Raw genomic sequence first — 27,446 nt, 5'->3', positions numbered from 1 at the left:
GAAGACAGAGACAAGGAGAAACTTGTTCAGCTAGAAAGTGGTGAATCTATGGAATTCACTAATAGAAACTTATTAGCTATGATTGAATGGTGGAGCAAACTCGATGGGCTGAATGGTCTAATTTTTGCTCCTTTGTCTGAGTAATTAAAATGAAATCAATACATTGATTCAATAATTCATGGTAACCAAAGTTTGACTTCTCTTATTCACGATGAATGATAACATTTTCAGCTCTAATCTCCTGCATCTGCAGTCCTCACTTTCTCCTGCTGATATTGATGTCAATGTCGTAAAGTGCTTTCAGGTATTTGAAAGTGTGATGATCAGTCAAGCAATTGATATTGAGCTACTTAAGGAGATATTAGCTTGAGCTAGCAGTCCCAAAGTTTGGTGAACATGATAGGTTCTGAGGAATGTATTAAAGGAGGAGAGGCAGAGATGGAGAGGTTATAAGAAGGTAACATGGCTTTGCAGCTGTCGTGGAGCAATTAAAATGTGAGATACATAAGCAGCTGGAATTGGGCTCCTTATGAGACCTAACGTGGAAACTCACTGGTAACCCTCCTCCCAGTGACTCAAAATTGTGAATTCATTCCCATATTACAAACTTAATCACATACTCTAGGTGCATCTAATACTGAGTTGGTTCTGCACTGATTAAGGTACGATCTTTCAGAGGAGACTTCATACCAAGGTATTGTCTCCCCTATCGTGTGGCTGTACAAGAGATAATCTAGTTATTTACCTCATGGGATCTGGCTGTTGCTTGGCCCTCTACTGTAACTATAACCACATTTCCAAGTTAATTAATTGCCTGTTAATAGCTTCAGGTTAGCTGGGATATGTGTCTCTTTCTAGATCTAAAATGCCTTCTGATGTGACAGGAGAAATGGAGGTTTATCAGCCATAATTTCAAGGTGTGACATGCCATGACCTGGGCTGATGAGAACTGCTCAATGTTAGTCCAAACTCACCCAAGTAGACACTTCCCCTCGTGTTTACCATGACCTTGTCTCCTTTGGATTCTCCCCTCACAATACCATCACCATCCAGTTGGATATATCCTGATTTTCCTTCCCTGTGGAGAAAAACATTCTTTATATTCCCAACAGATGCCACCTTTCCATCATTCCGGAGGTTTAGAAACCAGGAAGCATATATGGCCTTCCCCTGAAGTTGTGATAGGGGACATGAGGAATGTTACATCAGCCAATGATCCTGTTGAACAGTCCAGCAGGTTTAAGGGGCTACTCCTGTTCTTATTTCTTCTGGCCTTATTCTTGTGTCTATAATTAATTGAATTTAGATTCCTTTAGCTGCAGGGCTGGGATTTGAATGCATATCTCCCGGAGCACTGGATGCCTGCATTTCTAGTCCAGTAACATTAGTATTCTGATACAAATATAATAAATGTTTTCCATTTCCTTACCGCACAGCAATTATTTTATGCCATTCTCCATCATTGATTGGATCTTCTGAGAGGATATTGGCTTCACCACTTCCCAGTTGGTAACTGCATGGAGAAGACAACATGTGAAGAGCTGTATCAAACAGAAGTTACAGAAGAATATGCTGCTGCCATGTCACAATTTGGAGGCATATTGGGAACATGAGTTGGAACAGGAGCAAGGCCATTCAGCCCTCGGAGTGATGGCTGATTCGTACCTCAACTCCATTTACTCAGCATTGCTTTGTACCCTACAATAATTTACCGATCATCCTCATGACAGCTTCAGGTGACCCAGCCACAGGGGACCCACTGCCTTTTACAGGACCGAATTTAGGATATCCACGATCTTCCCCAGCTTCAATCAGAACTGAACCAGCTTAATAATGCCCTAACATTATGGCCCTTGACCTGGATTTTTTCACCAGGAAAAACAATCCCTTTGCATTGACCCTGATGAGTCACTGGGTTAGAGCTCAAGCTCCTCAACCTTCTAAGCTCTAGGGGGTAGAGCATGATTGAAAAAAGCATACTGTCATCCACGGGGTACCTTGCATAATACTTTATGATAATAATTGAAAGTGATTAGGGAGTGACACCCAGCATCATTAGTTATATCAGTTTCTATAACTTTTTGCAGCACACTTTAACTGAAAATAAGAACAGAGAAATGAACCATTATACAGCAGTAGAAATGGTTGATGGTGCCAAAACAAAATGGCTCCAAGTTCATCTTATTAATGGGGAGGATCAATGCATTATTTTAAAAATCAGCAGAAAATCAAAAAGATAACAACAGACTAGGAAATCAATTCAATGCTCCTATCCTGCAGGTTCCCCCCTGCTGCTGGTTTCATTGCAAAATGATACTGGGTTTATCATCTGTTCAATCCTGCAATGTATTTGATACACTAAAGAATAGGCAATGCTGGAGAAATGCTGGCACCATTTGTGGACAGAAACTGAGGTAATGTTTCAGGCTGAGATAATTGACATTAACTCTGTTTCTCTCTCCACGCTACCTGGCCTGGTGAGATTTCTTTAGCACACCCTGTTCTCATTTCAGATTTCCAGCATTTGCTGAATTTCTTTTATTTCTAGAATTCGATTGCTTTGTGTGACGCGTGCATGATTTCACAGACACATGGGCTCTGCATCAGAAGAAACCACGAGAACAAATCATAAGTTTCACTCCTGTGCAATATTGAGGGAATACTGCACACTTGGTGAGGGGTCTTTTCTGGATGAAGAGGTAATTGGAAAATCCCATTGTCTCAAAGCACCATCCCACACAAAACTGTAGGCAGCATGGAGCCCCTGTTAAGATGGTAGAAGGAAGAAAGGGAGCATTAAGGAGTGGCGAAGACCATTACACACATTTTGGTACCATTGCTGTCCATCAACTTGTGAATTTGGCAAATTAAAATCACACAATGTCACAAAATATGAAGTAAGGGATGGGGATAGAATAGCTATGCTGACATTGGCAATGGAGTAGGCACCAAGGAGTATATGAATATTTGTGCATGCTTACATGTACAATAGGGGCAGAAGCAGCAGGGAGAAAATTACATAAGATAGATTTGCATTCTGGACCAAATGCTACGTGAACACATGGAAGGAGAGCTTTTTGAGCCCTGGATGAACAAACAGGATTTACCTGTTGACTCGCTTGCCTTACCTAAAGAGCACGTGACCATTTTGGAGTCCAAGAGCAACAAAGTCCTTTCCTTTTCCATTTTCTCCCTGTTTCTATAAACCAAAGAAACTCTCTCATTAACAAAACCAAAACTAGTGAGCTGAAAAGTACACATGATTTGGAAACACCAGTGTTAGACTGGGGTGTACAAAGTTAAAATTTACACAACACCAGGTTATAGACCAACAGGTTTATTTGGAAGCACTAGCTTTCAGAGCGCTGCTCCTTCATCATAAAAGATGAGAGACTTAACAAACAATCCAGGTCTTTTTCAATATATAATTTCAGTTACATCACACTGTAAACTTTTGCTATAAATTCTGTGTTTTACAATCTTATTCTCCACAACCACCTAATGAAAGAGCAGCACTCCGAAAGCTAGTGCTTCCAACTAGATCTGTCGAACTATAAAATCTGGTGTTGTGTGGAAAGTACACAGTGAGGCAGGGGAAAGCTTAACATTTCCTGAGGACTTGAAGAATCTGTTAATTGTCTTCTGATAACACTGGATGTCGTTCTCTTGGTGAGATATGAAATTGTCAACCCCTGATTGAATACTGGACTGTACGCTGAGCGTAAAATTGCCCAAGACTGTGAACAATGACAAGGATTGAGAAAATATCTAACAACAGAATTAAAAGCTGTGAAAACATCTAAAATGCCAAGGTTTGATTTTATGAAAATTTAAATGAATATTCATACTTGCATGTTTCTTCTAATGTCTCATTTTTTCACACATTTCTCTCGCCTGTTATAATTTCTGATATTGATATTTATAATGGTAATTCCCAATGTAAACCTGTCATACTGTGATTATACCTTCCCACCAGAAGTGGTACTGTAGTGCCTTATGTCTCCCAGTTCCTTAGCCAGTATTGCAGAAAAATTCCTGCACTCTAACCAATTTTCTTTCTTAACATTGTTCTACTTATTACAAATAACAACATAAATAACATTATTATTTCTAAACCAGTACAAGTTGCACAACTGTACTACAGGGTTGAACTACGGAGAAATATGTGGCCCAAATGATATCACTCGCTGGTGGTCAGTATGTCCTCTGCTTTACCGCTGCCTGGTATATTGAGTGGAATCTTTTTGTATAGATCAAACTGGTGTTTAAGTTGCATAGAACAGATTGAAAGGTTGCAGTATTGCAACGAATTTCAACAACATGCATGTTCCAGATGTTTGCTTTGATTTGTCAGTAATATTTGAGGCACTTACCACTCCCTGCCACAGCAGGATCCCATCACGTGATGTTGTACGAACCTCCATTTCAATGGTTTCAGGGGCAGTTGGAGAACTGTGACAATTAAACCACAGAATTGTTAAATGGAAGCATATAAAATCCTCTTAATACCTTGCCCATTGTGCCTAACAGGGAACAAAAGCCTCTGGTTTATACAGTCCACAATGTCTTTGGTCATTCTTGGTGGAGGGTGGTGGGATTACTTCTGCTCTAGGCTGGGCTGGAATATGCTATGAGGCCTGGGCATTTGGTCTGAACCTGGTGCATCCAATTTTGTTACATCCAATAGGCCTTGGTCAAGGCAGAACCTTCACTCAGTCACCGAAGGTAGCACGCAACACATGTGACTGGGGAAAGTGAGTTTTATCATTCTCACTCCAGTCAATAGGCAGTCCCCTGTATGACCCTGGAAGGCCACAGACTGGTCACTGCCCAAATAAGAATGGGCACCCACTGGGTGATTAATCCTGAGTCATTGGCTAGAACCAGTCTCTGTCTTTATTCAGAATGCTGCCATTTCACTGGTCTATCTGAAGGTACTTACTCTGTATTAAGGAGTTCCCCAACATTCACCTTAGCTGTAATGATCATCTGCCAAATGTCTGTGTGTGTCTCTGTGTAGGAGGTGGCAATAACACTTATTAAAGTTGTAGGACCTCACCTCTGGCCTCAGAATATCTGGAAGAATCTGTGTTTGGTGGAGTAATCTCAGCCTCTGAACAAACCACAGTCATACAGCACAGAAAAATACCCTTCAACGCAACTGATCCATACTGATCAAGTTTTCCACACTAAACTAGTCCCATTTGCTTGCATTTGGTCCATATCCCTCCAAACCTTTCCCATTCATGTACCTGTCCAAATGTCTTTTCAATATTGTAACTGTGCCTGCATCTACTACTTCCTCTGACAGTTCACTCCATAAACGAACCACCCCTACAGGAAATATTGCCCCTCAGGTTCTTTTTAAATGTTTCTCCTCTCACCTTAGAAAAATGCCTTCTAGTTTTGAAATACCCTATCCTAGGGGGAAAAAAAAACACCTTTGCTCTTCACATTATCAAAGCTCCCCATGATTTTATACATCTCTGTATATTCACTCCACATTTTAATTTCATAAGGGGAGAAAAAAAAATCAGGATTTCGATAAATTTTTAAATCTACATTCTACCACCCCACACCTATCACAACCAGAAATGATGTACAACGTTGTTAAGTTAAAGATCCTTATGGAGCACTGGCCTTTTCACCCATGGTTTAGAATGTAAACCTCATAGCTGGAGGTGGTTGAACTGAACATCAATTCTCATTACCACCCATTGCTCTTACCTCCTTGGGAACATCTGTTTTGGCAACACAATGTATCCTCCATCATGGAAGAAGGCTCCATATTGCACAGGAGAGTCTGTATAAAACAACAGTAATAAGAGTTTATATCAGTAAGCAAGTCTCAGTCATCAAGCACCTTCCTTCATAATGAAACCTTCTTTGTCCACACTGTAGAAATCCTATGGAGCGAATTAGAAACATATTCCTGAACTACCTCAAGCAATGTTATCTCAAGGTTTCATTATCACTCACTAATCCTTAAAACCCTCCATTGTCATGAAGGGGTTTTCTTTTGATGTAATGTTCATTTGTAATATGTGAATTAGGAGGAGATGGGGCTAAACCTTCATGAGGTTATTGTACTGCCTTCCTGCTTTGTTAACAAAATTCTTGCCATCTTGGTGTAATCTCACCAGTGGATCTCTGCTCTACTAGGGCTTCCCAGGAAATCTCCTGGACATTGAACCTTTAAAATCAATGATGCAATTGAACCTTTAGCCCTTATCATTGTTCTGTCACTTTTAATGCAAGATTGAGCTGTGTTCATTAGATTTTAACATCAGGGCTGCTCCCGGGAGGTACATTGCAATTCCCACAATCACTGCAAACAGGAATGGTAAAGACAGTGATTGTGGGAATTGCAATGTACCTCCTGGGAGCAGCCCTGATGTTAAAATCTAATGCAGCTGCTGTGATAATCCAGGTGGGCAGTACTTCACAACCAACCCAACAACAACCTGCAGCATTCATCTCAGTCATTTCCACACATCAGCAACAGCTCAATTACAAATTTACATAAATGATTCTTGTGTTCCACCTGCCTCTGTATACTCCTTAATGCTGTTCTAAATTCAAAATGTCCTCTTTCCTTGATGACTGGAAAACTGCATATCAGAGATTCCCTTATCATTTCCATTGGACACAATGATCACAAAGTCCCAATGAACCAATGATGGACTACATCCCACTTTTCCTCTGTCCAGGGATTCACCAACAACCCCCTTCAAAACACGGCCAGTCCCCCTGACCTTCCTTCTCACTTCCCAGCCCCGGTATAGCTTCTCTCCCCCTTCTGCCCAGCTATAAGTCTTGCATCTTCCTCCCAATGCCAGCATCCTGGGTCAAGGCAAACTCCCTAACAATAACATAAGGCTGGGGGGTGTGGGGGGGGGGGGGGCATGGTGTTCCCTACAATGATCCAAGTCTGACACCAATCCTTGTGGGAGACACTTGAAATAAGGCTTGGACATTAAAGTGAGACTGGGCATCCTACTGAACTGGGAGATTTCCTGAACATCCCCATCCCAAGTTAAAACCAACCCTAATCCTCTGTTGCAGCCTTGTCATTGCAGGCCAAGGAAGCAAACAGCAGAATATGGTGAATTGAACCTAGAGGTTGCTACGAACCCCTATGTCCACACATGACCACTACCTCGAAAAAGTTTATCCATAACACTCTGGTGGGCTGTATAAAGGAGAACTTTGCACTTTCCCTATCAGGGAATTGACACTTTATTTCCCTTGCTCATCATGGTATCTCTTTCAGGCGTGCGAAGTTATGTGGGAGACACCCAGGAAGTAATGTGACAAGAGAAAGGGCTGGGGAGAGAAAAGAAAGGTAACATCAGAGGCTGAACAAGGTTGTCAGTGATACTGATTCCAGTTTCCATTATGGACCCTGAGCTCTATGCTGGTTGGCGCCTCCTAATGCGCTGATGGTGGCCAAAGGGCAAAAGTAAGAATTATAATTTTAAATCATCTTTCACAATGTCTGAAAGTATTCATAAACCAAAGAATGACTGTAGTAAAATAGCAAAACTGGCAAGTAATTTACACAGAGCAAGAGACCACAAACACAAACTAAAATGACCAGGTAGTCTGTCCCAGGTTGATGTGCAACTATTGGAAAGGACATACTGGGCATGTCCCATGCTCTTCTTCCAACAGCATTGTGGGATCTTCTGTGCTGACTTGAAGAGGCAGACGGAATTGAGTTTAATGTCTCATTCAAAAACTGGCACCTCTGGTGGAGCAGCATTCTCTCAGTAACTGTGCTGGACTGTAAGCTTGAGCCATGTCTCACACCTTCAGAATCTTACAACTGTAGTCTTCACATCTCAGGACCAATGGGAAACTGCTCGATCTAATCCACATGGAGGAATAATTAAGACATGAAATGATTAACTAAGGGATCCATGTCTACGAGGTGCCAAGGTTTCGACAGGCAGGTGAGGTAGCCATTATTTTATGAAGGTTCCCAAACAAATGTGAAAGAAATGGGCACATCAATCTATACTAAATGAAGGACGCGGGAACACAACTAGGTATCTCCAGAAAATCATTTAAAAATTGGCCTAATAAGGAAAAAGAGTATTAAATTCATTGAAACTAGACACCAAACCTCTAAGAAAAGCTTAAAGTGCTGTCACTTTGGACTCAAAAGTTTACTCTTGTTTCTCTCTCCACAGAGGCTGCCAGACCTGCTGAGTTCCTCTGGCACTTTCTGTTTCTTTTATTTCTGAATGCCAGCATCTGCAGTTCTTTGCTTTTATATGATAGAACTGCCCTGCACGCCCCCCCCTCTCCCCACTAAAACCCCATCAGCCTGGATCATATTTATAGCTACACTAAATCAAGGCATAAAGCACCATTCTTCATGAAGATTGGAGAAGCCTTCAAAGTGTCTCCGATGCCTATTGTAGTACACGTCACAGGTGAATTAGAATTTCTCATTTTATTATCAAAGGATGCCTCCCACAACTCAATAGAAGAGCTCGTGCCACTGAGCTTGGAGCCCAGTCGAGGAAGTGGGGCACAAAGCACACTGAGGTTTGGTTGGACTGTCAGAAAGGACATCTTTTGGATTAGACATTAAATCAAGACTGTGTCCGTGCCCTCAGTTGTCTGTTAGAAGCTATTTGACATTTCTGCCTTTTCCTGATGCCCCAGCTAATATTTATCCATCACCAAAAAAAGCTTATCTGGTCAATTTTACTACGGATGTTTCTGAACACTCGCACCATGCAAATTAGATGCTATGTTTCCTATATTAGAACAGTGTTGAAAAGTGTGGTGCTGGAAAAGCACAGCAGGCCAGGCAGCATCCGAGGAGCAGGAGAATCGACGTTTCGGGCATAAGCCCTTCTTCAGGAATGAGGCTGGTGTGCCAAGCGGGCTGAGATAAAAGGTGGGGGGGAGGGGGTTTGAGGGGCGCTGGGAATACGATAGGTGGAAGGAGGTGAGGGTGATAGGCCAGAGAGGGGGTGGGGGCGGAGAGGTCGGGAAGAAGATTGCAGGTCAAGAGGGAGGTGCTGAATCCAGGGGTTGGGACTGAGGTAAGGTGGGGGCAGGGGAAATGAGGAAGCTGGAGAAATCTGCATTCATCCTGTGTGGTTGGAGGGTTCATAGGCGGAAGATGAAGCTCTCTTCCTCCAGGCGTTGTGGGCCAGGGTCTGGCGATGGAGGAGGCCAAGGACCTGCATGTCCTTGGTGGAGTGGGAGGGGGAGTTAAAGTGTTCAGCCACGGGGCTGGGTTGGTTGGTGCGGGTGTCCCAGAGGTGTTCCCTGAAATGTTCTGCAAGTAGGTGGCCTGTCTCCCCAATGTAGAGGAGACCACATCAGGTGCAGCGGATACAGTAAATGATGTGTGTGGAGGTGCAGGTGAATTTGCAGTGGATATGGAAGGATCCCTTGGGGCTTTGGAGGGAGGTGCGGGGGGAGGAGTGGGCCCAAGATTTGCACTTCTCCCGGCACCTTCCCCTGCAACCGCAAGAAGTGCAAATCTTGGGCCAACACCTCCCCTCTCACCTCCCTCCAAGGCCCCAAGGGATCCTTCCATATCCGTCGCAAGTTCACCTGCACCTTCACGCACATCATTTACTGCATCCGCTGCACCCGATGTGGTCTCCTCTACATTGGGGAGACAGGCCGCCTACTTGTGGGACGTTTCAGGGAACACCTCTGGGACACCCGCACCAACCAACCCAACTGCCCCGTGGCTGAACACTTTAACTCCCCCTTCCACTCCGCCAAGGACATGCAGGTCCTTGGCCGCCTCCATCGCCAGGCCCTGGCCCACAACGCCTGGAGGAAGAGAGCTTCATCTTCCGCCTATGAACCCTCCATCCACACGGGACGAATGCAGATTTCTCCAGCTTCCTCATTTCCCCTCCGCCCACCTTATCTCAGTCCCAACCCCCGGATTCAGCACCGCCCTCTTGACCTGCAATCTTCTTCCCGATCTCTCCGCCCCCACCCCCTCTCTGACCTATCACCCTCACCTCCTTCCACCTATCGTATTCCCAGCCCCCCCCCCCCCCCACCTTTTATCTCAGTCTGCTTGGCACACCAGCCTCATTCCTGAAGAAGGGCTTTTGCCCGAAACGTCGATTTTCCTGCTTCTCGGATGCTGCCTGGCCTGCTATGCTTTTCCAGCACCACACTTTTCAACTCTGGTCTCCAGCATCTGCAGTCCTCACTTTCTCCTATATTAGGACAGTGACTACATCTCAAAAATGACCATAATGGCTCCAGAACAGGTGATAAGAGGCAGATGGAGTTCAATGTGGGCAATAATCATGTTAATTCACTTTGATAATAACAAAAGGGAAACATAACATTTCTAAAAAGGTGTGAAACTCCTAATTGTTGGTATTCAAAGATTTGCATGCGCTTGTACAGGACACACAAAATTAGCATGCAGCTGAAGCAAGCAATTAGATAATCAAGTTATATGTTAGTCTTTATTACAAAGGGCTTGGAATAAAGACAACTTGCTATAATTGCCACTGGGCTTTGGTGAGATGACACCTGAAGACTTGTATGCAGCTTTGGTCTCTAGCTTTGAGGAAGAATGCACTCACTTTGGAGATAGTGCAGTGAAGGTTGACTTGGGGTTAGCCATAATGTGGTGTTGGACTGGGGTGGACAAGTTTGGAAGTCATGTGACACTAGGTTCTAGTCCAAAGGTTTACTTGAAATCACAAGCTTTCATAGCACTGCTCCTTCATCAGGTGGAGTTGGGTTCAGTTTATAATGAGAGGCGGAGTAAATCCTCTGGAGGTTACATGAACAGGGACTGAAAATTCTGAAGGGGCTTGACTGGGTAAACAAGGAGAGATGCAGCTGTGTCTCTTGGTTAGAACATTTAGAACCCAGAGGCACAATCCGAGTATAAGCGGTTACAGAGATGTTGATTCTTTCGGGCTGAGGTGACAAGAAATGTCCTTGCCCAAGCCCTGCGAATCTTTAGAAAGCTCTACCACGGAGGGTTGCTTATGCTCCATCCTTGAATATATTCAAATCCGAGGGAGAAAGACCATCTCAGGATCTTTCCAGGAACTGAGGGACTGCCGAGGGGATGGGAAAGTGCAGCCAAAGCAGGAGATAAGCCACAATGGCGTGGAATGGGACAGCAAGCCTGAGGGGCCAAACAGTTGACTCCAGTTCATACTACTTGTTTTTGTTTTTAATGCACTGCTCCTGCGATGTGCGGTGTCACTGGATGGCCAGCATTTATTACTGGTGTTTAGTTGCCCTTGAGAAGGTGGTGATGAGCTGTGTTCTGTAGGTGGACCCACAATGCACCCAGGGAGAGAATGCCAGGATTTTCACCCAGTGATAGTAAAGGAACAGTGATATATTTCCAAGTCAGGACGGTGAGTAGCTTGGACAGGAACTTGCAGTTGGTGATGTTCCCATGTATCTGCTGCCATTCTCCTTCTGGATGGAAATGATTCAGGGTTTGGAAGGTCTAAGGGTCTTTGGTGAAGTTCTGCAGTCCAACTTTGAGGTAGCGTACACTGCTGCTACTGAGCATCGGTGGTTGAGGGAGTGGACGCTTGAGATGTGGTGCCAATCAAACATGTTGCATTGTCCCAGATGATGTCAACTTCTTGAATGCTTTTTCAGCTGCGCTGATCCAGGCAAAGGTAGAATATTCCACCAGAGCCGTGACTAAAGGCTTTTGGAAATTAGGAGGTCAGTTACTTGCTGCATTACGCCTAATCTCTGACCAGCTTTTGTGCCACTGTACTTGTATGGAGTGACCAGGTTCGAGTTTTTTGCCAACAGTAACCCCCAGGATATTGATAGCGGGGGAATTCAGTGATGATAACAGCACTAAATATCAAGGGATGGTGGTTAGACTACTTCTTATTGACTACATTTGTGTGGCATGAATGTTACTTGCCACTTGTCAGCCCAAGTCTGGATATTGTCCTGATCTTGTTGCATTTGAACATGAATTGCTTCAACATCTGAGGAGTTGTAAATGGTGCTGAACATTGTGCAATCATTAGAGAACATCCCCACATCTGACCTTATGATGGAAGGAATGTCATTAATGAAGCAGGTGAAGATGGTTCAGCCTAGGACACTACCCTGAGGAACTTCAGCAGAGATGTCTGGGAACAGAAATAACTAAACTCCAACAACCACAACCATCTTTCTATGTGCCAGGTATGACTCCAACCAACAGAGAATTTGCCCTGATTCCAGTTTTGCTAGGTCTCCTTGATATCACACTTGGTCAAATACATCCCTGTTGTCAAGCACAGTCACTCTCACCTCACCTGTTATTGTGGAATATTCCGAGGATGTGAAAAAAGCAATAGGAATATGAATATCTTTCTTATTTCCCTATTTAACCAACTGATAAAATAATCCTTCCTATACAAGTGCAGATATAAGATGATAGTAGATAGTCTAAATATACAGGAAGATGGTGACATGGTGGTAATGTAATGGATGAGTAATATAGCAGCCCTCGCTAGTGCTCTGGGCCAAGGATTCAAATCCTAGCACAGCTAGAGGCATTTAAATTAAACTAATCAAGAATCAAAAGTTTGCCTCAGTGAACTATGGCCAAAAGCAGGGGGAGGCCAGTCAGCCCCATAGTGACCATAAGACTATCTTGATAGCTGTAAAAACCCATCTGGGTCACTAATGTCCTTTAGGGAAGTAAATGTGTTGTCCTTAAATGATTTGGCCTACTTGTGACTCCAGATCCAAAGCAATGCGGCTGACTGAAATGTACTAGTAAGCCATTCAGTTCAAGGCCATATAGGGAAGGGCAACAAATGCTGGCCTTGTCAGCAATACCAGACCCCAAGAAAGAATAAAACAAATGCTGCGTATGAATGTTCCACTTCTAAAAGAGCTCCTGATTGACCAAGCATTGTCCATGTCTCCTCACAAGTTTTTGATCCCTTCTGCCTATGTCACCAGAATGGATTCCAGAACCAATGTATAAATAAATCAGACTATAACACTCACATCAAATAGAAATCATTATGGGTTATCAAAATAATATGTATGAAATGCTGTTGTCAGATGTTACTGCCAGGATTTTTTTTAAAAATGCACATTACTGAACTCTTCAATCTAACACTCATAATTACTCCCAGGTATCTATTAATCTATATGTAACTATCATTTTATGAACAAGGATTTCAAGGTTAGCCTTTAAGCTCCATTTTGGGGAGGAAGAATCATCTCATTCAGGCAGGGAGTGTAACCTGTTCTCCTATAGGACAAGGAAACAAGTGTTTTGCTTTGTTAAACATTTGCACAATGACAAACACATTTTTGAAATGTAACACCATTAACCCAACATTGAGCGGAATTTGTAATTGACCATGCTTACAATAAAAATTATTATGTACAAGATTATTACTACATGTATTGCTGAATGCTAAATTCTGGTAGCCATTGAGCAGAATTTGCAGTCCAAGAATATTGCTGACTACAGGGGTTAATTCCATAAAAGTGATTGGAATATTCTTTCATATAGTGCCTTGAAGTGTTTCTGCACAAGTGCAGCCACAATAGATTTCCTGTAGCTTTATAAAGACTCAACAGTGAAAGACCAATTGGCAGAGGACATGACCAGAGAGATGCAATCCTGAATTTATGCATTCTCATCTGCACCAGATTTCCCTGAAGGAGTCAGCCATCCATTCCTCAAATTCAAGGCTGGTTGATGGTTGAATCATCAGAAGAGATGCTTTATGCTTTTTCATGTAAACATCCTTCTCTCACAAAGTTTATCCAGCTCATAGTGTCACATTACTTATGTTCATTTCAATAGAGGATTTAAAGACACTATATGAAAGTGTTAGTCAGATCTAGATTAAAGCTAAATGATGCACTACAGTATTGGATTTGGGTTAAATTAACTTCCTTTAAGCCCAAATTGATGACAAACTATTAACATCCTCCACCTTGTTATTTCTTTGCTATTTATATACATACTCCATTTTTGAGTTACAACTGTAATCACTATCTTCACATTGAGCAGCAGCCCTTGGAGACACATTCAACCCAAGAGCTGATTTTTAAAAATATTGTGGTTACCATTTATACAGTACAGCGCTGACATTTGTTTGAGGTGAACTGCTTGCTCAGATGGCTGTGTGTGCAGTTTCCTGGACTGGGACTGGGACTGGGATGGAGTTTTGGGTTTAAAAGAAAGGATCAGTTCCAGGACACAGTCTATGTAGGGGGTAAATAAAGCAGCGCTTATCACATTCCAATTATGACTACTGCAATCATTCTCATTTGTACCATCAGCAGCTGAAGGTTCATGACTTCATCTTGTCCATAAGATATAGGAGCATTCAGCTGATTGAATGGCAGAGCAAATTGAATCGTGTCTGATATGTTTCTCAATCCATTCTCCTATCTTCTCATCCCAATGTTTGAGCTCCTTTCTAATCAAGACTGTCTCGATCTCTGTCATGAAGATATTCAATGACCTAGCCTCCATAACCCTCCGTGACAATGTGTTCCACAGATTCACCACCCTTTGGCTGAAGACATTCCTTCACATGTCCGTTCTAAAGGCTCATCCTTTCTCTCTGAAGCTATGCCCTCTAGTCCTAGTCTCTTTTACTAGTGAAAACATCTTCTCTATGTTCACTTAATCCAGGTCTCTCAGTATTCTGTAAGTTTCAATGAGATCCTGTCTCATCCTTCTAAACTTCATCGAATACAGATCCAGAGTCCTTAACTGCTCCTCTATGATTTGCCATTCATTCCCAGAATCATTCATGTGAACCTCCTTTAGATACAGGGCCCAAAACTACTCACTGCATTACAAATGGGGTCTGACCACAGCCTTACAGAACCTACCACCTAAAGGAAGTTGCATGATTACCAACATTGCCACAGGCAAAGAAAATCTGGGACAAACCCTAGAGTCCTCTAGAATTAGAGATTAACCCATAGGACATTGCAGAGAGCATTCTGGGAAAGAGATATAGGTCGATTATTCAGGAGAAAGGCTTTTTAAAAAATTTCCATTTAATAACAATAAAAGCATTAGAAATAGAGAGAGACTTTTGGCTCATTGCAAGTGGAAGATCATGTGATGAATCTTCTAAGAGTACATCCAATGGGAAATGGGAATCACAGATTTAAAAGGCCTCAAAAAAATGATGATTCCCTTTAAATCATCGTTCCATGCTATGAAATGGATCAAAAATTAAATTCAGACTAAATCTCAGGCAGTGCTGTCTACAACAGGCTAGTGATAGGATATTACTTCTGACTGTTCAAGACTGACTGATTATTGCAGTGGAACAGCTGGAAATCCATCACATTTAATAAAGAAATGCATATCCCTTCTGCTCCCTTGGGCTTCAGTGCATCATTTAACAATTAAATGTTACAAATGTGATTATAGGCAACTAGGACTAGGAATCATGCCAAATTAGATACTACCACCACTTCCTTGTTAGATGAAAGGTCAATGTAGACTAAATGACATTACCCGCACTACCCTCCATGTGCCACTCTGGTGCTGGAGTAACAGCAGACATACCTGTATAAGTGTAAATAAAGTCATTAACAAGCCATTGTATCTTGTGCTTCATTATGTCTCCTGGTTTTGAGGGAGAAGAAATGTTAGTGCCCACAGCCAATCCAACTGACTATGCAATATCCCACTCACTAACAGCTCGGACTTGTGCTAAATTGGGACAGCTGCCCCACTGTCTGGTCAAGCAACAAGCTGACACAGTCACAATCACCAAATCATGCCTTTGCAGCCAGTATCATAGTCTCCTCTATCACCATCCCCAAGTATGCCCTGTTCCATAAGGAAGATGGCGCTGGGAATCCTCAACACTGACACTATGAGGTCTCCTGGCATCAGTTCAAACAAGTGCAGAGAAATCTCCTACAGCCACCACCTACAGTCCTCACTAAGCTAATGATTCAGAACTCCCAAGGTTGAACTTTGAAGCAAATGCAGAGGGTAGCCAAGTTGCAGAACAGACTCTGGATGGAGATTTCAAAAAGTGCATTAAAAAGAGTGGCTCAAAAGCACCATTAATGACTGAGTTGATTGAATTCTGAAGGACATACGTGTCAGGCAGGGACAATGAGAGATGGTGAGAGAACTAGTAAGAGGGAAAAACCTACTCATCCTCATCCTCACTGATCTGTCAATGATTCATCTGTTCATGACAATAGGTAGGAGTGACTACCACGCAGTATTTGAGACAAAGTGCTCTCTCACACTGCAGCCACAATCCATTGTTTTGTATGGTACTATAGCACTGCTGAATAGAATAGATTCAGACGTTAAAAACATACCTAAATATCAAGTGACAGCCTAGTGATACTCCAAGATATCAGACAAGTGCTTGGGTCTTATCTTAAATTTTTAAATGCACTGTTATCAGCAGTTGACATGCCCACTGTTTAGAAAGCTAGACCCAAATCCAGACACAGAACCAGGATCAGTTCTGTCTAACAGATAATATTGAAGCTCTGTATTCCTGCACCTTTCAGTAGTGAATAGTGATGGACATTTAAATGATTCACAGGAAGAGACTTCACAAACGTCCTCAGCTTCACCAGTATGGGTTTGAGGCAGAGCTCTGGTCAGAACTCACATTCAGTCATCAGCGAATCACAATTCACTCGATCAGCAGGGAAGCTTCAGGATCCCTGTTGGTGCCTTGGATCAGATTTTCCGAGCAGATTTTGAGAAGTAAACGAAGATGGGGAATAGATAAGATGATCCTGCAAAGAACTGATGGATCATCCAGGATGAGCACCCTCAACAGCAGTATTGCAGTACGACATATTTCCATTTGCAGAGCAAGAGATCGGAAATGATTGGCCATTTTGTCCGAGTGTGTCAATCCTGTGTGTTATTCTTCTGAGCTGTACAGTTCAACTGACACCAGCATCCAAACAGCAGAGCCTACTTGCACAGGAAACATTCTACACACTTACACCTAACTACTGTCATTTGTCGTATGTTCATTCATAGTTCATAGTTAGCCACACTACACTTACAGTGTCTACTGATGTGCTAACTTCGCTTCTGGTTGGATTTATACACTTTAGGTCCAGACTTCCAAACAGTGAGCACGTAAACTGCTGATAACAGAACAATTAAAGATTTAAAATAAGATTCAAGCACTTGTTTGATATCTTACTTAAGTTGATGGCTGCCTTTTGCACCAATTTTTCTTAGGACAGCTAAAAATCAGCTCCAACAATTTCCTGAAGTTGTACACGTCATCATAAAAAAACACTTGTTGTCAACTCCACAGCTTCCTCCTGCCTGAAATCTATATTCTTCAGAGGGTTCAAATGGCACAGTTTCTAAATGATCCTTCTGACCATGTGCAAATGACTGATGCCACAACTGGGAAACGGTTATGGAGAACTGCCAGTGAGAAATATAGGACCTGGGCATTTGGGAAACAAATACGTGATTTTCATTAGTTGAGAGTGCAAGTTGAAGTGATCACAAGCAATATATAATTCTTGAAACTTAGAAATAGATCTTCAATAAAAAGATACAAGTTGTAATTTTATAAACCAGATCTGAAAGAGTGGCACAGAAGAGGAGCTGGAGACAGTTATTAGCACCTATGAGATAGAGAGAGAGAGAGAGAGAGAGAGAGAGAGAGAGAGAGAGAGAGAGAGAGAGAGAGAGAGAGAGAGAGAAGACTCGAGATAAAACAACATGAGGAAAGGTGAAAACAGTTGATGAGTGAAATCGCAGGAAAATCATGAGTAGATTGGTGTTGAGCAGCTACTGTTAGCATTGTGTTTCAACTCCAGTAATTTTGAAAAACACAAATTTCTAAACCAGCAATCTTGAAAAACACAAATTTCTAAACATGGAAAGTGAGATTTTATGGTACAGGAGAGAGAACTGATTCGCAAAGGGAAAAATTTCTACTAATCTCCAGTTTTTAATTAATAGTACAAGAATAAGGTTAAAGCATGTGAGAGTAACTAAGATTGTCACAAGTCAGGGAACTTAAAAAAGTGTAAGATATTCGGCCAAGCCGAACACTTGTCCTGTGGCACTTGGGGAGCTGACGATGTAGAAGAATGCCTCAGACAGCACCTTGAAAATTTATGTGTACAACCAACGAGAGAAAATTTCCCCACCCAATCATTTTATTTGCCCTTTCCTCTGGTATTGCCTTGTTTCGCATAAACTGCATATTCTATTATCTGTTCACTAATCACAACTGAACAGTGTTCTGCAATCCAGTCAAATTCAACCAGAATTTTAGCAGGATTCATCATCAACTGATGGGCAGAGAAACAACTGGAGGATAACCAGCACCATCACAGTGGAGGCACAGCTTCTTGAACAACTTGCATCACAATATTTTATTTAGATTCCTGTACCATTTTCCAGGTGAAGAAAAGAGTTTGTTAACAGTTGGATGTTTGCAGATATCGCAGTCTCGAGGATTCAGAGTCTGCTTTCTTCAGAGGTTTTATAAGGGCAGCCCAGGGGTGACTCATCATCTGATGAAAAAGTTCTGATTTGAGAATGACAGGGAGTCTATGAATAATGGTGGTGGCAAGTTGGAACACTGCATCAAACTCACAATCAAGACCTTCCAACGACCTTTACTGATGCTGGAATCCTCCCATGGACAGAGGATGAACAGGATGAGCATAATGATTTTTTAAAGCTGTTAATAATTACTCCAGTGACAAAAATAACTGATCACAAGCATGTTCCAAGTCTCAACTGGTCTGTGCGCCCTTAGTGAGGCTGCACAGCAATTGATGGAAGTTATTGATAACTTTTAGGTTATATCTAACTGGTTGAAAACAGGCTTATTCTGTTTGAGAGATAATCACAATTCTCTAAGTTTATATTTAGTTGCCAAAAAGAGGTGCAGGCCCAAGATGTTTAGGAATAACACATTGGCTTGGGGACAGCAGTAATCAGCCGAATATTTGCTTACTTTTTATATTTGCAAATGGAATGGGTGCAGCAGGAAACACTTAGAAGGGACCACCTTCAAATTAGCACTGCTATATCAGGCCTGGATCAGAAAGCCAATGACCATATCAACAAACAATTAGGGAATTACGAATGGAATATTCGCCTGAAATTCTAATGAATGGCCTGACCACACTACATAATGAGGAATAACTTTGTGAGATTTTAACTATCATTTTTTTTTCAGTGGCCAGTTAAAGTTCAAAATATAGTTACAATTCCATAACAGAAGTTCAAATCGTTGCACGCCATTTACTACAGTGAAACTATAGGAGAATTATATCTACTAGTTTCTGAACTCAGATAACCTTAATTGTTAAGTTATCAACTTTCTGAATGACCCATGCTGTGATGTAATTTTAAGTTTCGGTGGTATTCAAAAAGGTTTGCTTCCTTCAGTCTTTTGTGAATAAGGTAGATGAAAAATGTAGTAAAAAAAAATCAAATCAATCAAGTAAATGATGATTAACGAAATACCCAATTATACATAGTCTGTGTGAAACTCTGCATGTTAGAATTTGAGAACTTGATGAACAGCAGCAATTAAGGATCAGACTTGCTTACCAAGAGGGCAGGCTGAACACATTGCCCAATAATGGGCAGGAGTAATGAGTGTTCAACATCCTGGTCCCTGACAGTTTAGTCAGGGCAAGTATCATTCTCTGCTCAAAGCAGTCACCATCAATTCTTGCCCACATCTTCAACTGCCCACAATAGTCTCTGACACCTCAATATAAAAACAATGTACAAAGCAGAGAATGGTAAAGTTGATCCTTTAAAAGGGATGTGGGCACGACTGGCTGGACTGGCATTTACTGCCCATCCCCAATGATCCTTGAGGGAGTGGTGTGGGGTTGGATGGGACTGCCTTCTTGAGCCACTCCATTTGGGTATGTACACTGTTGGCGCTGTTAGGGAGCAAGTGCCAGGATTTTGACCCAGCGATAGTGAAGGACCAGTGATGTATTTTCAAGAAAGGATGGTGAATGGTTTGGAGGGGAATTTGCAGGTGGTACTGCTTTCATGAATCTGCTGCCCTTGTCCTTCTAGATGCCAGAGGCTGTTAGTTTAGATGGTTCTGGGTTTAGATGGTTCTTTTGAAGACAACACATGCTTGTATTTCCCCTTGATCATTCCATCTCCATCTCTGCCGTACAATCCTCAAAGGGCTTAGCATTCATGCAACTCCTGTTCGTTCTTCACTCTTTCAGGCCTTCACATGACTAGGCCTCATACTTTCCCATTCCCTCCTTGAAACACTCCACCTCCTTCCTGTCCTTTAGAAAAACCTTAAAAATTCATTGCTTTCACAAGGGTTTTCATTATCATTCCTCACTGACCTCCATTGAATTCAATTTATTCTTTTGTGCAGAGTCTGGAGATTTTTTTTCTGTTCTAAAGTGACTGGACAATTGCAGGCTGTGATCCTTGATAGTAAAATTTATGAGTGGCTAAATAAGTAAGACCAAAGGATACAGGAGCAGAAGTATTCAGCCCATTCAGTATGCTAAACCATTCAATGAGATCATGGATGATCTGATAATCCTCAACTCCACTTTCCTTCTTTTTCCCCACAACACTTGATTCCATTACTGATTAAAATTTGTCTATCATGGTGTTGAATATATTTAATGACCCAACTTCAGCAGTTATCTGTGGTAGAGAATTCCACAGATTCACGAACCCCTGAGAGAAGAAATTCTCTCTCATCTTGGCCTTAAATGGTGACCCCCTTAATCTGAGATTATGCACGCTGATCGTAGACAAGGGGAAACAAACTTTCTGCATCTACTCTCCCAGGCGTTCCAAGAGTCTTGCAAGTTTTAAGTGAAATAGCAAACCGCAGTAAGATTCTCTTTCATAAACCAGATGGAGCATTCAGAGATAACTTCTTAACAGTGAGAGCATCCATACAAAGACAATTGCAATAGATTATAGTGAATATACTCTTATATTTATCAAAAATTAAAAGATCCTCTGAGAATAATTAAAAGATTTTGATCAAAGAACATAATTTCTTTCAGGATTTATGGAACATTTTTAAATGACTCTAGGATATCAAAGAGTTGGATATGGGAATGTAATAAAACACTCATCTCTCAGTCTGTACCTAGCTCACAGTACGATCCAGTATACCCCATCGGACACCAGCACTGATTCTTCTCACAAGTCCCACCGTTCATACAAGGGTTTCCCTGCAAACAGATGTCCCATGGAATCTCACAATTCTCACCTAGAATGAAAACAGAATCGAAATTAAACACCAGTTTTCCTCACATATTAATTGTGCCAAACAAATAGAGAGTCCTAATGTATGGAGTTGTGGCTATCATTTTCTTCTGAATGTGAAGCTTTTTGAGGAAAGGGCAACAATAGAATGTGAACAAGATTCAGAGGACGTAGCAGCAAGACACCACTTGACCCTGATGATATTGATGATGGACGGACATTTGAGACTGCGAAGAACGGGAAATATGTTTTCTGCACGAACTGCGTAATTTGACGTAGGAGTTATTGAATTTTATTTTACAACAGTTATCCCAGCTGCAGCTCATCTGCCAGGGTAGTGAAGATGGATGGGGACAGGGAAGGTAGATGCTGGGGAGAGGAGCAGAGCTAAATCCAAAACTAGATTGGGAGAGGGAGGCGCCAACTCCTGGTAAATTGTTGGCTGGCACAACAATGAGACATTCCTGATCTTCCTGGTCCACAAGCAGCATGAGAAAGGCACTGACCTGATGGAACCATGCTGACATACCTCTCTTCAGCTGCCAAATTTCTCTCAAAAGTCCAGAAAACCTGACCCACAGGTACTGAAATGACCAGCTAAACCAGAGGTACATGGCCTTCTTAAAGTATTAAAGTAACCAGCCTATCTCCTGACAGGTCTGTTGACTGCCCTGCCTTCCTACACTCCATCATGAATCTGGTGTTTATTCACTTACTCCTTACCCGCTTTGGGAATTAAAACGATTCCTTTGCTTGCTGCCAATTTTTCTCAAATAAAATAGCAGAATAAGTATTGATATAGGTTTTGGTGAAGGCCTATTCGGAGAAGGTCAGTGCCCTTAGCTCACATTAGGAATCATCTTCTGACCAGAACTCACCAAGATTGCCAACTACAGCTGGTACTCGGAGTTCAAAAATATACATTACTCTGTAATATAGCAATATGATCAACAATTCAGGTATATTTTAGAAAATGTCCTTACCTAACTGAACTAATGTGATATGTTATTAAATGCATAATTCAAGGAATCAATTGTAGAAACCCCACAGAGTGGAAATAGGCCATTTAGGCAATTGAGTTCATACCGCCCCTCTGGAGAGCCCCTCCTATCCCTGTAAACTCTGCAATTCTCATGGCTAACCCACCTAGCATGAATATCCGTTTACTCTTTGGGCAATTTAGCATGGCCAATCCACATCTTTGCACTGTGGGAAGAAACCGGAGCACACGGAGGAAACCCACGGAGACACGGGGAGAATATGCAAACTCCAGACACAGTCACCCGAGGCTGGAATTGAACCCGGGTCCCTGAAGCAGTGAGGCAGCAGAGCTAAACACTGAGCTGCCCAAATGTGTAATGTGGTTTTGAAATATGTTGTTTATGATACCAGCACCGTTAGTTGGCTTGGAGGATAGTCTTCACTGTTCACTGAAACACTGAATCTTAAATCTATGTTGCTAATTTCCAATTTCCACAAGCAGCCTAAATTTCTGAAAAAATTATTTTGCGGGATGTCACCACTAAGATCGGTAAGTCCCTAATTGCTCTTGGGAGCGGCTGAGAATCAACCACATTGGCTTGGGCCTGGAGCATCAGACATCAGGACAGGTAAGAGCAAGAGATTTCCTTCCCAAAAAAACATTTGCGAACCCGATGGATTTTGAAGATAATTTCATGGTTATCATTATTGAGATTAGCGTTTATTTCAGAATTTATTAATTGAAATAATAATGCCATGTTGTCTTATATCTGTGACTTATTGAGGAACTTTGAATTAATAGCTTTACTGACATTTACTAACTTTATAGAAATAATGGACAGATCCAATTTATAAATTCACATTATATGTAAGAAAATGAATTATTACACCAGTAACCACTTTCCTTCAGATCTGTATAGAGTCATACAGCACGGAAATAGACCCTTCGGCCCAACTAGTCCCACCTGTCTCCATTTAGCTGGTATTCCTCCAAACCTTTCCTGTTCATGTATCTATCTAAATGTTTTTTTAAAAATTATAACTGTACCTGCATCCAGCACTTCCTTTGGCAGTTCATTCCACACACTAACCACTCTCTATGCAAAAACATTGCCCCTCATGTCCTTTTTAAATCTTTCTCTCACCTTAAAAATATGCTCCCGAGTTTTGAACTCCTGCAACTTAAGGAAAAGATCATTGCTCTTCATCTTATCTATGCCCCTCATGATCTCCAAAAGGTCACCCCTCAACCTCCTACTCACCAGTGGAAAAAGTCCCAGCTTCTCCTCATAAATCAAACCCTCCATTTCTGGAAACACCCTGGTAAATCTTTGCTGAACATTCTCCAGTTTAATAATATCCCTCCTATAACAGGACGACCAGAACTGCACATAGTACTCCAGAATAGGCCTCACCATTGTCCTGTACAACCTCAACGTGATGTCCCAACTCTGAAACTCAAAGGGTCTGAGCAATGAAGGCGAGCATGCTAAAAGCCTTCTTAAACACTCTGTATAACTGTGATGCAAATTTCAAAGAACTAGGCATCTGAACCCCTAGGTCTCTGTTCTACAACACTACCCAAGGTCCTACATTTAGTTGTATAAGTCCTGCCATTTGTTTTATCAAAATGTAAAACCTTGCACATATCCAAATTGAACTCTATCAGCCACTCCTCAGTCCTCTGACCCAATTGATCAAGATATCTTTGTAATCTTTGTTAACATTCTTCACTGTCCACTACACTACCAATTCACAAACTTAATAACCATGGTGATAAAGAGTTGAGCTGGAATAAACACAGCAGGTTAAGCAGCATCCGAGGAGAAGGGCGTGCTGAGTATTGTCTTGATGAAAGGTTCCGACCTGAAACATCGGCTCCTCTTCTCCTCAGATGCTGCTTGACCTGCTGTGCTTTTCCCAGCTCAACTCTTCATCCACTTCGACTCTCTAGCATTTGCAGTTCTCACTATCTAAAACTTACTAACCATGCGCCCTATACTCTCATTCAAACCATTTACATAAATGACAAATGAAAGTGGACCCACTATGTGTAGATCTATTTTTCATAACCATTTATTAGTTTGTACAGGCTGTGAGTTTGCTTGAATTATAAGTGAAATTTAAAAGCCAAGATTTTAAATTAAGATCTTTAGTTAAAAAGCACTGTTAAAGTGTCTTGTTTGTAGTTATAGGACAAAATTTAATGCAAAAAGGTATCTTAGTTAAAAGTGGCTTTCCATGGTTTCAGCTGTTTCCCATTTTTATAGGAGGCACTATTTTTCAGCTGTTTCCCATTTTTATAGGAGGCACTATTTTTCAGCTGCTTTCCATTTTTATAGGTCAATACTTGAGTTGGTTGGCAACAGGTCAGCTTATTATGTGACGTGAGTCATGTTATGAAAATGCAACTCTTATCACAACACTGTATCAATTGTTTGTAAGCCAATACATTGCATTTACTCATTCCTAAAATGGTCATTCATCAGGTAACAATGCACAATATCAACAGCCCACATCAGGGGGTAGGAACACTTACCAAAGCCCCAGGCATGACTGCTTCAGACTTGTCTTTGGGCAGGGAGAAAGCCTCATTTAGAATGATGTACCAGAGTGAGCTAAATTTTACCGTTTCTGAAATTAGCCTTCCTCTTAGCTTTCCTAAAGTGGTTCATAAATAAAGTCATTTGAGCTAAAACTGTGGATTTCCTTAGCCTGGAATGAACAGGCACTAGGCCGAGACTCCCAGCTAATTTCACACAGGACTGTTATGCTTATGTAGTGTTTCTCTGAGCCATTAGAAATGGCCAATGGTCCAACTAGTTTATTTATACTCTCACACGTGTGCCACTCCTCTCTGCTCTATATACATCTTCTTTCTCATTCTTGTTTTAGTTTTCCCACTTTTCAATGCTATTTGCCTCAACTTCTTGTGGCAGTTAGTTCCATGTTCTAACCACTCTTTGGGTAAAGAGGTTTCTCCTGAATACCTTTGGATTTATTGGTGATTTTTAAAAAAGTTACACAACCTTGGAGGGAGATGGGAGGCACTATGCTGGGGAAACATGGCATCACAACCTCGATACCTCCCATTCCATGATCTCTACTAGATCACCCTTCAGCTTCACATGATCTGAAGTAAGCTGTTCAGCTTTTCCTATTTAATACATTCTCTCTGTTCTAATATCATGTTTGAGATTTTTTTGCCCTTTCTCAACTGCGTATTTATCCTTTTCTAACAATAAGGAGACCAGAACAATACACAGTTATCCAAGCATGGTCTAAACAAGTTTAGCAATAACTTTTCTCGCTTTTCAATTCTATCCTTCTTGAATAGAACTCCATGGTTTATTCTGCCTTTCTTAAAATAAACCTTTACTAACTTGTTATGTTTGGTTTATATCTATTCTTTGCTACTGTGCCCTGTTTATTTTCATCAAGTGTGTAACCTCCTTACTGTCAAAGCTTATTCATGTCTTCCTAGATTTTACTCCTCAGCACTAACTACATTCCCCAATGTGGTACAATCTGAACATTCTGAAGTTATATTTCAGAATCTGGATCATTGATGCAAATAGTTAATAACAGTGATCTGAACTGAACACTGTGGAACATCACTTCCCACCTTTTTCCCAGTCTAAAGAGTTCTTCTTAACCTCAAATATTTCTTTTCTGTTTTGTAGCCAGCTTGCTAGCCAGTCAGTGGGGGAGCACGATGGCATTGTGGTAATGTCTCTTGATTATATAATCTCAAGAACCAGACTAATGTTCTTGGGGACCCGGTTTCAAAACCCACCACAGTGTGGAATTTAAATTCAATGAATGCAAATGTAGAATAGGTAGTTAGCTCAAATGATGAGGTCCACAAAATATACCATCAAGAACGAGGTGCCATTCAGCATCTTGAGCATTACTTGTCATTTAATAAGATCCCTAAACCGCAAAACCACTTTGTGCTGACCCACTGTAATCTTTCACCCATTTGCTTAACAAGAATCCATCGATCTCTGCCTTATAAATATTCACATACTCTGTTTCCAGTACCATTTCAAGAAGAAAGTTCCAAAGACCCAAGACTCTGTGATAAAAAGAAAGTTCACTTCATCTCTGGGCAACCCCTTAATTTTAGACAGTGATTCCTAATTCTATATTCTTCCATAAGAGGAAATGCCCTCTCCACATTTACCTTGAAATTGTTGAAAAACCTATCCTGCTCACTATTGTCCTTTAGAGAGAGAAATCTGCCAACTTTAGGTCTAGCTACATATGACTCTAGGCTCATAGCAATATGGTTGATTCTTAACTCTGCCAACAAGCCACTCAGTTCAAGGGCAGTTTGGGATGGGCATAAAAGCTGGCCTTGTGAGCGATGCCCATATTCCATGAAGGAATATTCAAAAAATGTCATTTGTCATCTGAATGAACACATTCTAACCTTGATCATAAGTCTAAGATACTTTATCTAAAATCTATTAGTAATCTAATTATATTAAAGCTACTTCATTAACATTACCTATGCTTTACTGCATCTAGACATAGAAGAATAAGACAACATTTGAGTGTGTATCAGGCAAGCATGTGTCTGAAATAGCGTGGTGAGGTCAAAGGGCAATGTCAGACTTGACCAGTCATCAACTCACCACGACTTCTGGATAAAATGTGCATTTTGATTTTAATTGACAATCACTATCAGTAGACTCACAATTTAATCTCTGGTGCTACCAATTTGCTTTATTATCACATTAGGGATGTTGGTGTTGCTGGCTCGGCTAGCATCTGTTGCTAGCATCTATGCCTCATAGCTCTTGAGAATGTCATTATATTGAAGTGAAAAATTTCCAACCAATTTTGACAGCAAAGCTGCCATAAATCTGTTGAAGTTTTCATACACAACATGCAATTGGAAACCAAGTCTACGCCTGGGGAAGCGATGGTATTATCGCTAGACTATTAATCCAGAAAATCAGCTAATGTTCACGGGCCCTTGGTTTGAATCCTGTCACGGCAGATGGTGTAATTTGAATCCAATAACAAAAAATCTGGAATTCAGAATTTACTGATGACCATGAAACCATAGCTAATTGCCAGAAAACCTTATCTAGGTCACTAATGTCCTTCCGGGAAAGAATCTGCCAGCCTCACCTGGTCTGGCCTACAGATACATAGCCATGTAGTTGACTCTCAATTGCTGTCCGCAATGGCCTAGCAAGATATTCAGTTCAAGGGCAGC

General features: G+C 41.5%; 1 protein-coding gene across 14 annotated transcripts in view; it reads right to left on the bottom strand.

The window, feature by feature from the left end:
• hspg2 (heparan sulfate proteoglycan 2) overlaps positions 1–27,446 on the bottom strand; it is a 529,465-nt gene that overhangs the window by 6,365 nt on the left and 495,654 nt on the right. For 11 of the 14 annotated variants that reach the window (XM_072586792.1, XM_072586801.1, XM_072586800.1 and 8 more), the window contains 7 exons: positions 21,117–21,239; positions 15,500–15,550; positions 5,728–5,803; positions 4,374–4,452; positions 3,129–3,199; positions 1,430–1,513; positions 975–1,078 (listed from right to left, as the gene is read on the bottom strand). In XM_072586792.1, the coding sequence (XP_072442893.1) occupies positions 975–1,078; positions 1,430–1,513; positions 3,129–3,199; positions 4,374–4,452; positions 5,728–5,803; positions 15,500–15,550; positions 21,117–21,239 (588 nt within the window). The remainder of the gene's footprint in view (positions 1–974; positions 1,079–1,429; positions 1,514–3,128; positions 3,200–4,373; positions 4,453–5,727; positions 5,804–15,499; positions 15,551–21,116; positions 21,240–27,446) is intronic. The other 3 variants (XM_072586797.1, XM_072586807.1, XM_072586806.1) reach the window with 1 other exon arrangement.

This window comes from Chiloscyllium punctatum, chromosome 16 (genome assembly GCF_047496795.1).
Source record: "Chiloscyllium punctatum isolate Juve2018m chromosome 16, sChiPun1.3, whole genome shotgun sequence".
Classification (NCBI taxonomy): domain Eukaryota; kingdom Metazoa; phylum Chordata; class Chondrichthyes; order Orectolobiformes; family Hemiscylliidae; genus Chiloscyllium; species Chiloscyllium punctatum.
This window is presented reverse-complemented; position numbering and strand designations above follow the sequence as displayed.